The following is a 17,737-nucleotide window of genomic DNA, read 5'->3' as shown; positions in this document are numbered from 1 at the left end:
CAGATATAACAAGGAAAATTTGATGCATGATGCAAACCAAACAGTGCCTATGAATCATCAGTTGTAATGAACTAGTCGTCAGTTTTGAGATTTAAGCCAATTCCCAACACTATCATTGACATAAAGTCTGATGTAGACAAATGTTTTGGTTGTCTTTTTAAGTATTGAAAGAATTTTTCAAGAAAGCTGTCAATAATGGGGCTCTACCATGAAAAAAACCCAGAATGGCGGAGAAGGTTTGCTCAGTGATAGAGCTTAAGGTTACTTTGTGGTCTGACAGCCGGAATTCTATACCTCTCATGATCTTTTGTCATGTCGACTTTTCTTAAATTGTTAGAGATCCACCTGTTTAGTGTGACATTGTCCTATTATAGTTCAAATTGAATCTAACAAGAGTGCTATTAGCAGGGGTTGTAGTTGGTATGGTGAATGTTGTACAGGAAGTGCATGCATTGATTTACAGGAAATACCTCTACTATAAGTATTATACAGATAGTAGGATCTAACATCTTTATAGGAACTTGTATGGATCATGATGGATGGAGTGAAGTTACACTAACACCTAGTCTCTGAAATAAACATATTTGACAGAATAAAGACTGTTCACAAAATATGATAATAAAATATGATGAAAACGAACCCAGTGATTTTCTTGGATTAGAAATCTATACTTGCCACACTCTCTGGACGCACATGGGCTTTCTTGTATATATATATGTTTCAGGACATGTCTCACAAATGACCAGGAAGTGGATGAAATCAGAGATATATGTTGGATTCTGTGCTTATTGCAGCCAAATTATTGTAATGTCTTTTAGTAATATTTTGTAAAAAAATGGAATTCTGTGCAATGCATTGATATGCAAACAATTGTTATTACTGATCGGATGTATTTAAGGATTGCAATTTTAATGCAGTGGTATCCATACAAAGATAAGAGCCTCTTCCATTTTTATATTGTCCTCTTACAAAGCTGTAACATTTATTTTGTATGACGTTTGCTGCTGACTTGGAACCACATATTGGCTCGTGTACAGAGTAGATAAAACCCTGGAATCATGATGCCTGTATGACATATTGGAAAAACTCTGTTTTCATGTCTAAATGAAGATCCACAGTTAGGGTTTGTGTAATGTCGACGTGGACTGAAACGTTTTTAGAACATGGTGATCTTAGAATTGACAGGACTAGGCTTAACTCCACTATCCAGACTTCAGGGACTCGTTTATGGATAAACTCTTGTCAGATTACCAGTACAGAGAAACATAAACCTTGGCGTTCGTTTCCTTAATCAAGATATTTGTATGAATATTTATGGAAACAAGGAACTTGAAATATTGTTTCATTTTTTAAGAAAATCAAATTTCTTGGAAGAAAGAGCCCTGTTTTTTAACCAGATTTGGTCAACACAGGAAATATGGTTTCACTGAAGTGAATCTATATTTCCTGGGAAATATCATTACTTTAAAACTTGTATGATATCACAGTGATGCGCAAACCATGGTGATGTCATATATTTCCAGGATGTTGCAGGTTTAATCCTGGTATAAGAAAGTTTCTGGGAAAGTTGCTGGTTTTTCAGCTAAGTTATAAGACCTGCATGGGAAGTAGGGTAGCCCAGTGGCTGGAGTTTTTCCTAGTCACAGCAGAAGGTTTTCATTCCCCACATGGGTACAGCGTATGAAGCCCATTTCTGGTGTAACTTCTGTTATATTGCAGGAATATTGGCAATAACCTAACTTCATTTACTCACTCACTCACTCACTCACTCACTCACTCACTCACTCAGTCTCACACACACACACACACACTCACTCACTCTCACACACACAATCACTCAATATTACACTGGGGGTATGTACATTATTGTAGTGTATCAGGAATAGTGTTCAAAACAACATTAACCCACTGTGGATGTAAGGTGTTGAGGTAGCCTAGTGATTAAAATGTTTGCTTCTGATGCCAAAGACCCAGGTTTGATTCCCCTTGTAGATACAAGGTGTGAGGCCCATTTCTGGTTTAATGCCGTGATGTTGCTAAAATATTGCCAAAAGTATCATAAATCTAAACTCACTCACTATTGACATCTTCTGAATTATCGTGTTGAGGAATAATTCACCAATGTAACTTCTCATTGTATGATTTGAGTCAATAAGAACATTTGAGTTCACAATGAGAAGGAATTTAGACACTGAAGCTGAGTGACAGCCGTAGAATGGTATTCATTATGTTGATCACTGATTTGCTGCTTTACATGTTGCCATGATACATTAGGATATTGTGGAGCAGCGCTAAGAAGCTGTGTTTTTATGATAGTAGGTGGTGAGGTGGCCAAGAGTTGAAGCTTTCGTCTTTATACTGGCAAACCAGGTTTGATTTTCTCACATGGGTACGCTTAGTGAACCAGATTTCTGTTGTTCCTCACTGTGATATTGTTGAAATATTGCTAACATGGGGTAAAACCACATGCAATTTCTTATGATGCATTTTGGCATGACAATCTGTATAATGCTTTAAGGATAACTTGGATTGTGTTAAGTTGCCAGATCTATCAAGTGATGTTATCCAGATAAACAAATCTTGTTCAGCTCACATTCTCTGCACAACTCTTGACAAGCAGAGATGTGTGTGTGTACATGTGAGGATGAGTTTTTGAGGGTGGTGATGGGGGTGGCAACACCATTATTGCCCTTTGGGTAAGGTCATGTTTTGAGTTTTGTATGTGAACATTCCCTCTGCAAAATCCTGTGTTCGCCCAACCTTGTCATCATCCATACAAACACCTTCATCGTCTGTCATGGAGAGTAAGTTGCCGGGTGATTGTCTCCATGCTTGACTGAAAGTTTCTTGTTGTGTAGTAAGACAGTACTATGTAGGTTAGGTGTAATAATGTGTAATAATAGAGACTTGTGTTCTTCACGGTACTGCAACACCACATCATGTATCACTGGAAAACGCCAGACGCTGATATATAAAAGCAAATATGTGTGAAATGATTCACTTTTTATTTTAGGGTTCGAACAAGCTTGAAAAAGCCTGAAGTGGCTCTAACTTTTTGTTGCAGTTCCAAAAGGCCCATATTACCTCTGAGTTTCCCATAAAAGGGCATTATATTTATGGAAACATGTCTCGTTATGACTTTGCATTAAACATATACATCATAAAAATGCCTTTCAGTAACAATGGGTTGTAATTAATCTCTCATCGCAAAGCAAAACTTTCCAAGTGCTGTGATGTATCATTTAGCTATGTTATTTCCCCCTGATGGGAGCATGCTGCCACATAGTTGGAATATTGCTGAGTGCAGCGTAAAAATACGCTCAATCACTAACTCGCTCACGCTAATGCCTGGCCCTCATGTTACCAACCTTGTGTGTTTTCACCCACTGTTATATAATGGTCAGAGCTCATACTGTTAATCACTGGATTGTCTGGTCCAGACTCAATTATTTACAGACAGCTGCCATATAGCTGGAATATTGCTGAGTGCAGCGTAAAACTAAACTCACTCACTCACATTCTACGTTTCATATTTTTAGCTCTTTAAGCCTTTACAGCCCCCAAACCATAAACGGCTTCAATTTGATAACTGATGATTTGTACAAACCCTGTATTTATTTAGCGTTTGCAAGTTACGAAGTTGACACTTGGAAACATGTACTACATCAGTCTCTTCTCTGCATTGCAGGCTATAGTATGGACAATCTTGGTCTGGACCCTAGGAAACAGGAATTGCTCGAACAAAGATTTCTAGGAGGAAGGGTATGTATTTTTTTGTTATTTCCTATTACAGTAAAATACTTTTATAACGAACTACAAGGGACCACTGAAATTAGTTCATTATATCCGTAGTTCGCTATTCACGAATATCCATTAAAAGAACAATAAAACACACAATACAGTACGACACATTCCTACTCAGTTTATTCATTCATTCATTCATTCATATTACGTTCTTTTCACTACAAAGTCAGTAATCTTACACAGGCGCCCACCGCGGGTCCGAAAATCGATAAACTAGGTCTTAGTTTACTATCCAACCCCCTTACCACATAACCTGCAAGGGTGTGTCACGAAATCACGGCGACGTGATCGAAAACCGGACAATTACACACATACAAAGCAAGGTCGTCGGCGACAGGCTTTACGGCCTCCGGCAATCTGATTGGTTAATAATGCAAACTACAACTTCCCGGGGGTAAAAAAAACTGGAGTGTGTTTTGTACACAAAAGTGTTAGCCAATCAGATTGACGGAGGTTGTAAAGCCTGCGAATGAAGGTGGGGCCTGGTCTGTTTCATCACTTTTTGTGTCGCTATCATCGCATTCCGAATCAAGTCGGGATATTCCATCGCGCTGATCGGAAACAGCCTTCACTATGTCAATTGAGTTTGCTCAATTGACTATTCACACCATTAATTAGTGTTAACTGGGACTGCCGAGGATGTCATAGTGAGCATCGGTAACTGGCAGTGACACTGATTGAGTTTGCTCAGTTCGTTATTCACACCGTTAATTAGTGTTACCTAGGACTCACGGGGATTACAAATCAGTTCGCTATAGCCGGTAGGTTCGTTATAGAGAATTCGCTATTCACGACTTTTTTATAATATAACATATAGTGGTTTATTCAGGACTTTTAGAACAGTTCGCTATATCCGTGTTCATTATAAAAGTATTCTACTGTATATCATTTGCAGCTTGGGCATAGTGGTCTGCCTTAGCTGTAATTTACTGTTAATAGTAGGGGACACTGGATTTACAAGACTGTAGAATTGCAAATGCTGAAGCCAAGAAGGAAACAGATGAAGAGACATAAAGGGAAAATGTGACAATTTATTCCATTCCTTTTGAAATGTTTCATCTGTATGGATAAGTGTCACAGTGATATTGGCTAGTGGTATCCTTGCAAAATGGAATATCCTCCACCTTTTTAAATGGTGTTGGAAGAAGGCTGTGTCTACAGTCTGCTTCTGTGTATGCATGCATCCTTGACAGTATTGTGATTTCTCCCAGTGTGACAACACTGCGTCACCCTTGGCTCACTGCTTCATCCCTTCGTAGGTTTGCTGTTTCAATACGACTGCAATACTCCTGATGACACGTTAATGTTCAACTAACTCTCTCACTGACACAAAGGTTGCTGCTTGAAGCCGCCGTGAAGATTCAGGTTTGAGTTGTTTAACTCACTGTCTCTTTCACTCGTAGGTTGCAGATATTGCTTAAAGCCCCCGTGAACATTCGGGTTAGAATTTGAGTTGTTTAACTCACTGTCTCTTTCACTCAATGGGTGCTGATAATGCTTAAAGCCCCCTTGAAGATTCGGGTTAGAATTTGAGTTGTTTAACTCACTGTCTCTTTCACTTGATGGGTGCTGATAATGCTTAAAGCCCCCGTGAAGATTTGGGTTAGAATATGAGTTGTTTAACTCACTGTCTCTTTCACTCGTAGGTTGCTGGTATTGCTTAAAGGCCCCGTGAAGATTCATGTTAGAATTTGAGTTGTTTAACTCACTGTCTCTTTCACTCGATGGGTGCTGATAATGCTTAAAGCCCCCGTGAAGATTCGGGTTAGAATTTGAGTTGTTTAACTCACTGTCTCTTTCACTTGATGGATGCTGATATTGCTTAAAGCCCCCTTGAAGATTCGGGTTAGAATTTGAGTTGTTTAACTCACTGTCTCTTTCACTCGTAGGTTGCTGGTATTGCTTAAAGCCCTTGTGAAGATTCGGGTTAGAATTTGAGTTGTTTAACTCACTGTCTCTTTCACTCATAGATTGCAGATATTGCTTAAAGCCCCCGTGAAGATTCGGGTTAGAATTTGAGATGTTCAACTCACTGTCTCTTTCACTCATAGATTCCAGATAAAACGCCTCGTCTGTCCGTCAGTCTGTAATCATCTTGTTTCCGGAGCATAACTCAGAAACCATTCAATATTTTTAGACCAAACTTAATAGATATAGTAATCTCAGCCTATGTTTGTGCCTTTTGCTGTTCACAGATTTTTGGCATTTATATTTGTTTTGTTTTTCCATGGAACATTTTGGTGTTAGTCTTATGGTGGGGTGGGCTTCGTTTCCGGAGCAGAACTAAAAAACCATTCAATGTTTTTCTGCAAAACTTGGTAGGTATATCAATCAGAACCTAAAGTGGTGCCTTTTGCTATGTACAGGTTTTTGTGATTTATTTCCTCGGTTTCCATGGAAATGTTTCGGACATAGTCTCAAAATGGAGGGATGGGCTTCGTTTCTGGAGCAGAACTCAAAAACCATTCAATGTTTTTCTGCAAAACTTGGTAGATATATCAGTCAGAAGCTGAAGTGGTGCCTTTTGCTATGTACAGGTTTTTGTGATTTATTTCCTCGGTTTCCATGGAAATGTTTCGGACATAGTCTCAAAATGGAGGGATGGGCTTCGTTTCTGGAGCAGAACTCAAAAACCGTTCAATATTTTTCTGCAAAACTTGGTAGATATATCAGTCAGAAGCTGAAGTGGCGCCTTTTGCTATGTACAGGATCTTGTGATGTATTGTTTTCTCGGTTTCCATGGAAACGTTTCGTACTTAGTCTCAAAAGTGAGAGGTGTGTTTCGTTTCCGGAGCAGAACTCAAAAACTTCTCAATATCTGTCAGTGTTACTTGGTAGATATGTGTAGCAGACCCCGAAGTGGTGCCTTTTGCTATTTACATGTTTTTCTGATTTATTATTTTCTCGGTTTCCATGGAAATGTTTTGGACATAGTCACAAAAGTGAGAGGTGTGTTTTGCTTCTGGAGCAGAACTGAAAAGCTGTTAAATATTTTTCTGCAAAACTTGTTAGATATATCAGTCAGAAGCTGAAGTGGTGCCTTTTGCTACTTACAGGTTTTTGTGATTTTTTTATTTTCTCGGTTTCCATGGAAACCGTTTTGGACATAGTCTCAAAAGTGAGAGGTCTGTGTTGTTTCAGGAGCAGAACTCAAAATCTTCTTAATATCTGTCAGTGTTACTTGGTAGATTTGTGTGGCAGACCCCAAAGTGGTGCCTTTTGCTATTTACAGGTTTTTATGATGTATTATTCTCTCTTTCCCATGAACACGTTGCTGACTTCGTTTCCGGAGCACAACTCGAAAACCATTTCATATCTTTAAAAAGATCTTGACAGATATATGAGACAGATCTTGAAATGGTGACTTTTTCTGATTGCAGATATATATATATGGTATTTATATCTTTCATGATTTCCATGGAAACAATTCTGACTTGGACTTAACACACAATAAGTAACTGTCAGATGATTTGTCCTTTCAAATATGTGGGGGCTGGGGGGATATTTTCTGATGACTCTTGTTCTGTTCAATTTGATGCCCATCACTGGATTGTTTGGTCTAGTGACCAGAATTAGTTATTTAAAGATGCATTCATGAACGTTAAATATTGTTGAGTGCAGCATTAAACAACAAACACATGAGTCTCGATCTCCATGTCTAAGGATAGGTTCCCTCCAAGGCCATGTATTTGAACAGTTTGTTCAGAAACAAAGACTGGAATATCCTGAATATGAGCTCAAATAAAACTTTGTGCAAGTAGTCTTGAACTGACTGGGCTGAGATTGTTTCACTATCATCTGGATAAAATAACGGTTACACATTTGGTCTGTAGAGGTGGTTCCAAGATCGTAAAACAGTTTAACAGTTTTCAAAACACTCCATGCTCCATGTCCTTCAAACGTTGTTGAATTCAAGAATAAATAATTTAGTGAGTTTCCAGATTCGAAATAGAAAACTATTTGTAAAAACATCACAGATCTCATACTGCTAGCTCCCTTGTAGTTTTTCTGACTGTGATTAGCCAGATCAGATTTCCACATGGTGTCATGGCAGGCTAGCTTGTCCTCTTTGTCACTGGCAGTGTTGACCTGGATTTAAGACATGTAGGAAGGTTGATCACATTTCAATTCATTAAATAATACAGTACTAGTTTAATGGGGTAGTAATTAGAAATAAACAATATGTTGCTTATTTTTATAGATATCCATGTGTTGCAGTATTCATTGAAAGTAGCTTTGGTTAAATATGAAAAAATGTATTAATCTCATGTAAAACACTATTATTTCTATGTGATTGTATAAAAAAGGACCAAAAAACCCCCGCACAAATAAAAAGTAAACAGTCACAATTTCCTTAGTTAGGATATATCATCCTGACAAATTGCGAGTGAAAACTGTGTAATCAAAATAAAACTATGAAATGACAATATGCCAGAAGTAAACTGTTTGATCACAATGTCACATTAAGAAATAATTTAATGTCAGTATATTACAGGTAAAATATTTATGTATGTATATATAAGGATGTTGGAAGCATCAACTTCCTTGTATAGCATTACTTTAGATTGACTGTCTTGTGTTCCTATGTGCATACGTAACACTATGATTTTATATTCTGGTGGTACTCCATAAACACCATGGAGATGTGTCTGAGATCAGCAGAGATTTGTCTGAACCTGTAAAATCTTCAGGAAATGTGTCAGTCGGTCAGGAGAGAGAGAGAGAGTAAACTTTTGAAATAATTACTTCATTTTCCTTGTTCACTTTGTTTGGAGATTCAGATAAATCTGTTAATGTAGATTAATATGATATGACAGTGTCTCCTAGAAACCAGTTACACAAGATACTTTTCCAAAAGTATGGTATTATCTTCAGACATATTGTCTTTCTAAAAGGTATGGTAGATTTGTTCTGAAATATTAAATTGTTTTCATCCTTCCTTCTGAAATATTCAGCATTCATTCAGTGTATAGCTATTTCACTTGGTGACATGGTTCAATATATATAGAATGAAAATATTTAGTATCAAGGACTCCTGCTGATGGATGATGGTGCTACATCCAGGAAATTAAGCTCCAAGTGTAATCTTTTTTTTATATCATTTCTTTGAGAGCTAATGTTTAAATTCCCTAAGCCAACTGAGAATGTAATCTCTTCACAAATTGTTTGGATTATTGTGCAAAAATTCCTGTAGATATTTTAATATTTCTCATTTATTATGAATTGTATGTTATTTTTTGTGTCTCCCCATGTTAACGGCTTTATTGCTCTCCACATGGAGACATTGTAGGATCTGCATTCACTTGTTGACTGTTTGAAGATCACATTCATTAGACTTCTGGGATTGATTCAAACCATAAAATTAATGTCCCTGGCAGCCAAATTGAGAATTTCATTTTGTTGCTTTGTTTGAAATTATGAATATTATACTTACGATTTTGTGAAATTTACGTGTAGTAACATAAAGCTAAGTATTGAAAACTGTTCCTGTTTATTGATCCAGTCACCATTAAAATACAGGTAATGTCGTCAAAGCCTGAACATTAGTTATTAGTATCTCCATCTTTGTTATTCATGTAATATTTAGCATGAATTGGGAAATTAATAATTCCAGGTTGTTATTTGTTTATTAAATTTCTTGCAGATTGAGAACTGAATGTTACTTTTATTAGCCTATGGACAGGTCTTTATATACAACCTAAGATATGACCTAAAACATCTTTATAATAGACCTCAATATTAGTCAATTTGTGAACTGTCTAGGTGTAAAGGCAACCAATGATGGTACTGACACGGCCAGATTTCGAAATTACCCAGGTAATGGATGTTCTTGAAAGGAATTTACAAGGTGGATGATGATAAACACATGACATGTTTTGTGGCTAACAACTTCTTTTTATTCTTTACCACACCTTCCACCCACACTCATGCCTTTGTCATTACAGTATATATATATTAATTCATGTCAACATCTGGAACAGCTTCTGGACTGCTGAGACTTACGCTGGTGTTGCCAGATTAGACAGCTGCTGGTTTTGACAGAGTCCACTGTATATTCATTTTGTGCACTGACTCGGCATTCACCCAGTGAATTATCAAGAATTGGTTCTAATAGGTTGTGTAAAGAAAAACAGGAAGTTATTATTCATAGTATGTGTCATGTATTCAAGTTTTCAGTACACTTGCACTGTAGGGATGAAAGAATGAAACAACACTCGGCATATTTCTAAACCAAGTGCAGCGACACAGACCTAATAGGTTACTTAATGTGGCTGCATAAATTAAGTCTCTGCCACAGTTGTCTTTTTCAATCATGCACGTATGACTCATTATAGAGACTTCCGGCCTGATACACCTTCTGAATACACAGGGAGAATTTTGCTGGATGATATTGAAGGGCAAGGTTATTCAGTATCAGATACACCTTGAATATTTAAGATTCATTTTCTATAATTAAATAAAAATGTAAGAAGCCCTGTCATCTTTCTCTTCGTTTTCAATTGTAATGCACATATCCATGCAACTAGTGATTGCTCAAGGCGCTGGTATTTGTTTCCTTCGATCATTAGATGTCAATCTCAACATCACATCATATTATCAATCTCAACTCCCTGGGGAGTATACAACTTATGCTACCATTATTGCAGAGAGTTTATTGTGGCTCTTTCATTCCATTGAGGAACTCAATTCAAAGCTGGGTGGACTTAGATACATAGTCACAGTACTTTGTCCAAGTTTACTGCATATTGCTGTATCCAGCTAGGTGCATGCATGTATTCATGTGGCCACCATCTGGCGTCTTATCCAGTTCGCCCACTACACCCTTATTTTACATATAGTAAATTGTATGAATTTTGGTTTGTTTATGATCATTGAAAGCCAAGGTTGCTATGAAGGCCATTCACTGATGGAATGTCTGGCAAATAGTTCCATTTATCAGCTTTTAGGGGATTTTCATATATGGTCAAGGTAACTTAGAAGTCAATTTATTACATGTAACCATGCCTTTTTATTTGGGATTTAGGGTATGAAAGGTATTTACATTTTGTTATCATTTGTTGTTGACTTACAATAATTAACTCAGAAGTGCTCGTTGGCAAGTTGGGGAGTAGTAAAGGTTCTTTCTCCTCACAGTTCCAGCCCTTGACAGTTGGGGTCCCCCAACACCACCCGGTAGTAGGTGGCACCATCCCCCCACAGACTCAACAGCTACACCCCCAACATCATCCACAGCCAACACCACAGCAACAGCAGCAGCAACAGGAAAACAGCAACCTCAGTGCTGGCTCTGTAGACAGAGATGAAGAGGTGAGTAAGGGAGGTAACCCTGTTACATAGTGGAAATAACCCATTTTCCAATGTCCCAGTCTGGTGTTTTTTCTGTTGGGCAAATTTGTGTATGACGATGTGCCGGTGTCCACTTGACTTTCCAATGTTAAATATTTTGTTTATTTTAAAAAAATCAATGAGAAATTTGGCCTGTAAAGTGGAAAAATAATCAGAGTGCACTAACAATTTTACAGTTATTTTCACCCCTGTGTTATCACAGGGAAGTCATATACAGTTTCCAGTTTGGGTACCTCCTTACCATGTGCACAGTCAGTGAGTACAACAGTTTGGAAATTTCACCCTATCCAATCCATGTTGTTGGTACCTGTGGAAAACATTGGTGCAGGGTGATTAGTAGCAGTGATAGTAATCCATAGTACTATGAATTTCTTGATGTGGCATGAGGCATATGCTCAACATGGTTAAATTTGTATTGACCAGATACATTCTCCTGTTTCTAGGCACAGGCCCATACTCCTGATAAGTCTCGGACACCATCAGAGAGGAAACGGAAACGGAAGACAGTAAACGATGAAGGTGGTGAGTCAACCTTTTATTATCATGATTCAGGAGCTAACAGAAGGATAGCAGGTCATGTTGACATAGATAGTGGAGCATCCTTCTACATGCATATTGGGTAATATGTCAGCATGGATAGTGGGTCATCCATCTGCAGGATAGTGTGTCATCCCCCTGCATGTATAGCATGGAGGTCATCCTCTACGCCGGTAGGGTTCCTCTCTCTTCATTGATGGTGGGCCATCCATCAGCATGGATAGTGAATCATTCATCCATATAGGATAATGGGGCATCCTTCTCCATGGATAGTGGATAATTTGTCTGCATTGATAGCAAGGCACCCCAACGTATGGACAGTCGACCATTCATCCACAATGATAGTGGTTAATTCACCCACACGGATAGTGGGTCATCCCTCTGCAGTGATAGTGGATCATTCATCCACATAGATAGTGGGGCATCCCTTTACATGGATAGTGGGGCATCCATCCACATGGGTAGCACATTGTCCCTTTGCACGGGTAGCAAGTCATCCTATGCATGGATACTGGTTTGTCTCTATATGACTCAGGAACTTTTTGTAGGATAAAGTTTCACCTCAGCATACATCAACACTCACTCACAATTTCTATTTCTTTTTCAATGTTAATTATAATAAATATTGCTTGTGTTGCAGGTGTTCCAAAGAGTGGTCGCTCAGAAGCAAATGGCAAAAAGATAAATGAGTATTTCAAGGTAGATGTTTGATAATTTACATTTTACAGCAGTCACCATATGAACCTTCTGTTTCCAGCAAAGACAGTGTCTCTCTATGTCATATAAATTTTTCATATTGTCATAGTTAATGTATCTTATTTGTATACATATTAATTGTTAATTCTGACTTTATGTGTTTCAGTCTACTCATTTACTTCATACTAGCTGTATTACCTGGATGTCCAGGCGATGATGATGATGATGATGATGATGATGATGATGATGATGATTGTTTTTGCAGCAGAGCCAGTCTCCTAGTCGCAGTATTATTCCACCCTCTGGAGCCAAGTCTCCGTCCCCTCAGGCTGCCACAGTGAGTACCTGCTGTCATCTTCCTTACTTGGAACTTACAACGTTCACTTGTCACACTGAAGGCTGGTGGTCCATTCCCCACATAGGTAGAATGTGTGAAGCCTTTTTCTGGTGGTCCCCTTCATGATATTGTTGGAATTTTGATGAACTAAGCTCCTTTACTCTTGCATGCATAGAGAGAATTAGCTCAGGTTGTTTGTGTCTTGGACATGTCTTAGCCTGAAGACATTCCAAAATATGATATTGTGAAGCAGATTGACATCAGTGCTTGATTGTCATACAATGTCATTTTTAAGAATATTATGGTTCCATTTTCCTACTGAAAACTCTTTTTAACTTTAGCCTTTTGGAGTATAACTTGATAAAACATTGATGATATGACTTGAATATTAAGATATTCTCATTCAGCATGGGAACCTGTTAGAACTATCTCACCAAAATGTAAAGTGTCAGTATGTTTGTGATATGTTATCCACCCACAAGTTTTTTTCTCACACACTGGTGTGTTGTGGGTTATATGTCATCTTGTGTCACAAAACACCCAGGTTAACACAAACTGTTTCTGTCTATTGAGATGAGGATTGCTATCAACCATACTCTTTCACCATTGTTAGCTTGGTCGACACTAAGAAAACAGACACCTGCAGATTAGGATTAGAATTGGTCTTGAACAACCCACGTTTGTCATAAGAGGCGACTAATGGGATTGGGTGATTAGGCTCATTGACTTAATTGACACATGTCATCGTATCCCATTTGCCTAGATCAATGCTCATGCTATTGATCACTGGATATCTGGACTTACCCCTGAAGATACAGATCAGAACTGGTCTTCACCAACCCATGATTGCCTTAAAGGGCGACTAATGTTACCTGGTGGTCAGGTTCGCTGACTTGGTTGACACGTCATCATATTTCAGTAGTATAGGTCTTTGCTGACTGCCACCATAGAGCTGAAATATTGCTGAGTGAGGCATTAAGCAGCAAACAAATCCTGATCACGGGATCATGAACCAAGATGCATGTTTATGAGTGATGTGTTCGTAAATGTTGTCATCACTTTGTGTTCCAGAGTTACCTGGCAGCTTCCCCCCAGTCTTCATCAACGTGCAACTCCGACATCATCCCTAGTTACCCTGTGAGACCAGTGTACAGCTGTTCCAAGGCCGCACAGGTGGGACAAGAGGCGATATATCTCACACTGTACACTATATCCTTCATACAGTGTCATACACTTGAAGGAGGACCATACACAGCGATGCGTTTGGCTAGAAGTATGCTAAATTATGTATTTCAGGTGTTCAGAGTGTTCAGAACACTGCTACCATTCCCCTGGGACTGTCTTGAGGCTTATACTAGGACATGAAGTTATGGAGTACGCTTGAGCTAGGACTGTAAGGAGTAACACATCCATTTTGACTATGTGGAGTAATACATGTCATATGAGACCACAGTATCAGGACATATCTGTTCTTCCGGATTCTGTCAGGATAACTGAATATCTGGATATCTGTATTTCTGTCATCTAGGCTTCGTTGTTGAAACAGTAGCCACCGTACCCATCTTGGTCACAGTCACTTCCTAAGCATTGTCACTTTGATTTGCCAATTACAATTCACTCAGTGTCAAACAAAACTACCTATCACCACTAATACCCTGCTGATCGTCATTGATACGGATTAGCGGACCATGTCTCATGTCAAAACACATGGACATTCCCGCTTCACTTCATAAGTGAGTCAGTTTTGTGTGGATTTGGCAGGTTCATGGATGAAATTTACCATCCGGAAACAGAAACGGAAAGTCCGTTATAGACAGTCACGTTTATAGTGTAAGAGATTTTTATTTTTTTAGGAGAATTGACCAGAAGGCAAGGTTTCCAGATATTTGGGGTCCTGGGTCTCCATGTACCAAGAGTAGTACATATCCACTGGGACAACATGGAGTAGTACACGTCAGTTGGACAAAGTAAAGTGGTACACGTCCGCTTGGACTAAATAGAGTAATACACATCAACTAGGACTATATTGTGTAATACACATCAACTAGGACTATATTCAGTGGTACACATCAACTAGGACTATATTGTGTAATACACATCAACTAGGACTATATTGTGTAATACACATCAACTAGGACTATATTCAGTGGTACACATCAACTAGGACTATATTCAGAGGTACACATCAAGTAGGATGATATCGAGTAATACATGTCAGCCAGGACTATATGGAGTAATATACATCCAGTAGGACTGTAAGGAGTAATACACATCTGCTTTGACCATGTAGAGTAATACACATCAACTAGGATTATATTCAGTGGTACAGATCAACTAGGACTATATTCAGAAGTACACATCAACTAGGACTGTATTCAGTGGTACTTATCAACTAGGATGATATAGAGTAATACATGTCAGCTAGGACTATATTGAGTAATACATATCTGCTTTGACCATACAGAGTAATACACATCAACTAGGACTATGTTGAGTAATACACATCTGCTTGGACTATATAGAGTAATGCACATCAACTAGGACTATATAGAGTAATGCACATCCACTTGGACTATATAGAGTAATACATATCAACTAGGACTATATTGAGTGATACACATCCACTTGGACTAAATAGAGTAATACACATCAACTAGGACTATATTGAGTAATACACATCTGCTTGGACTATATAGAGTAATACACATCAACTAGGACTATATTGAGTAATACACATCCACTTGGACTATATAGAGTAATACACATCAACTAGGACTATATTGAGTAATACACATCCACTTGGACTATATAGAGTAATACACATCAACTAGGACTATATTGAGTAATACACATCCACTTGGACTATATAGAGTAATACACATCAACTAGGACTATATTGAGTAATACACATCCACTTGGACTATATAGAGTAATGCACATCAACTAGGACTATATTGAGTGATACACATCCACTTGGACTATATAGAGTAATACACATCAACTAGGACTATATTGAGTAATACACATCTGCTAGGAGTACATTGAGCAATACACATCCACTTGGACTATATAGAGTAATACACATCAACTAGGACTATATTGAGTAATACACATCTGCTAGGAGTACATTGAGCAATATACATCTGCTTGGACTATATAGAGTAATACACATCAACTAGGACTATATTGAGTAATACACATCTGCTTGGACTATATAGAGTAATACACATCAACTAGGACTATATTGAGTAATACACATCCACTTGGACTATATAGAGTAATACACATCAACTAGGACTATATTGAGTAATACACATCTGCTAGGAGTACATTGAGCAATACACATCCACTTGGACTATATAGAGTAATACACATCAACTAGGACTATATTGAGTAATACACATCTGCTAGGAGTACATTGAGCAATATACATCTGCTTGGACTATATAGAGTGATACACATCAACTAGTACTATTTCGAGTGATACACATCTGCTTGGACTATATAGAGTAATACACATCTGCTAGGAGTACATTGAGCAGTACACATCCACTTGGACTATATAGAGTAATGCACATCAACTAGGACTATATTGAATGATACACATCCACTTGGACTATATAGAGTAATGCACATCAACTAGGACTATATTGAGTGATACACATCCACTTGGACTATATAGAGTAATGCACATCAACTAGGACTATATTGAGTAATACACATCCACTTGGACTATATAGAGTAATGCACATCAACTAGGACTATATTGAGTGATACACATCCACTTGGACTATATAGAGTAATACACATCAACTAGGACTATATTGAGTAATACACATCTGCTAGGAGTACATTGAGCAATACACATCCACTTGGACTATATAGAGTAATACACATCAACTAGGACTATATTGAGTAATACACATCTGCTAGGAGTACATTGAGCAATATACATCTGCTTGGACTATATAGAGTAATACACATCAACTAGGACTATATTGAGTAATACACATCTGCTTGGACTATATAGAGTAATACACATCAACTAGGACTATATTGAGTAATACACATCCACTTGGACTATATAGAGTAATACACATCAACTAGGACTATATTGAGTAATACACATCTGCTAGGAGTACATTGAGCAATACACATCCACTTGGACTATATAGAGTAATACACATCAACTAGGACTATATTGAGTAATACACATCTGCTAGGAGTACATTGAGCAATATACATCTGCTTGGACTATATAGAGTGATACACATCAACTAGTACTATTTCGAGTGATACACATCTGCTTGGACTATATAGAGTAATACACATCTGCTAGGAGTACATTGAGCAGTACACATCCACTTGGACTATATAGAGTAATGCACATCAACTAGGACTATATTGAATGATACACATCCACTTGGACTATATAGAGTAATGCACATCAACTAGGACTATATTGAGTGATACACATCCACTTGGACTATATAGAGTAATGCACATCAACTAGGACTATATTGAATGATACACATCCACTTAGACTATATAGAGTAATGCACATCAACTAGGACTATATTGAATGATACACATCCACTTGGACTATATAGAGTAATGCACATCAACTAGGACTATATTGAATGATACACATCCACTTGGACTATATAGAGTAATGCACATCAACTAGGACTATATTGACTGATACACATCCACTTGGACTATATAGAGTAATGCACATCAACTAGGACTATATTGAGTGATACACATCCACTTGGACTATATAGAGTAATGCACATCAACTAGGACTATATTGAATGATACACATCCACTTGGACTATATAGAGTAATGCACATCAACTAGGACTATATTGAGTGATACACATCCACTTGGACTATATAGAGTAATGCACATCAACTAGGACTATATTGAGTGATACACATCCACTTGGACTATATAGAGTAATGCACATCAACAAGGACTATATCGAGTAATAGATGCTTGGACAATGTAGAGTA

At 37.9% G+C, this 17,737-nt stretch overlaps 2 protein-coding genes across 10 annotated transcripts in view; one reads left to right on the top strand and one right to left on the bottom strand.

The window, feature by feature from the left end:
• Positions 1-17,737, bottom strand: part of LOC137255252 (large ribosomal subunit protein eL27) — a 271,307-nt gene that overhangs the window by 142,364 nt on the left and 111,206 nt on the right. The window lies entirely within an intron of this gene.
• The window catches only part of LOC137255588 (serine/threonine-protein kinase tousled-like 2), a 53,280-nt gene that overhangs the window by 16,744 nt on the left and 18,799 nt on the right, over positions 1-17,737 (top strand). For all 9 annotated transcript variants that reach the window (XM_067793023.1, XM_067793021.1, XM_067793014.1 and 6 more), the window contains 6 exons: positions 3,689-3,762; positions 10,939-11,112; positions 11,595-11,673; positions 12,329-12,387; positions 12,650-12,721; positions 13,793-13,894. In XM_067793023.1, coding sequence (XP_067649124.1) covers positions 3,689-3,762; positions 10,939-11,112; positions 11,595-11,673; positions 12,329-12,387; positions 12,650-12,721; positions 13,793-13,894 — 560 coding nt within the window. The remainder of the gene's footprint in view (positions 1-3,688; positions 3,763-10,938; positions 11,113-11,594; positions 11,674-12,328; positions 12,388-12,649; positions 12,722-13,792; positions 13,895-17,737) is intronic.

This window comes from Haliotis asinina, chromosome 11 (assembly GCF_037392515.1).
Source record: "Haliotis asinina isolate JCU_RB_2024 chromosome 11, JCU_Hal_asi_v2, whole genome shotgun sequence".
Lineage (NCBI taxonomy): Eukaryota > Metazoa > Mollusca > Gastropoda > Lepetellida > Haliotidae > Haliotis > Haliotis asinina.
The sequence above is the reverse complement of the archived record's forward strand: the minus strand, read 5'-3'. Positions and strand labels throughout refer to the sequence as shown.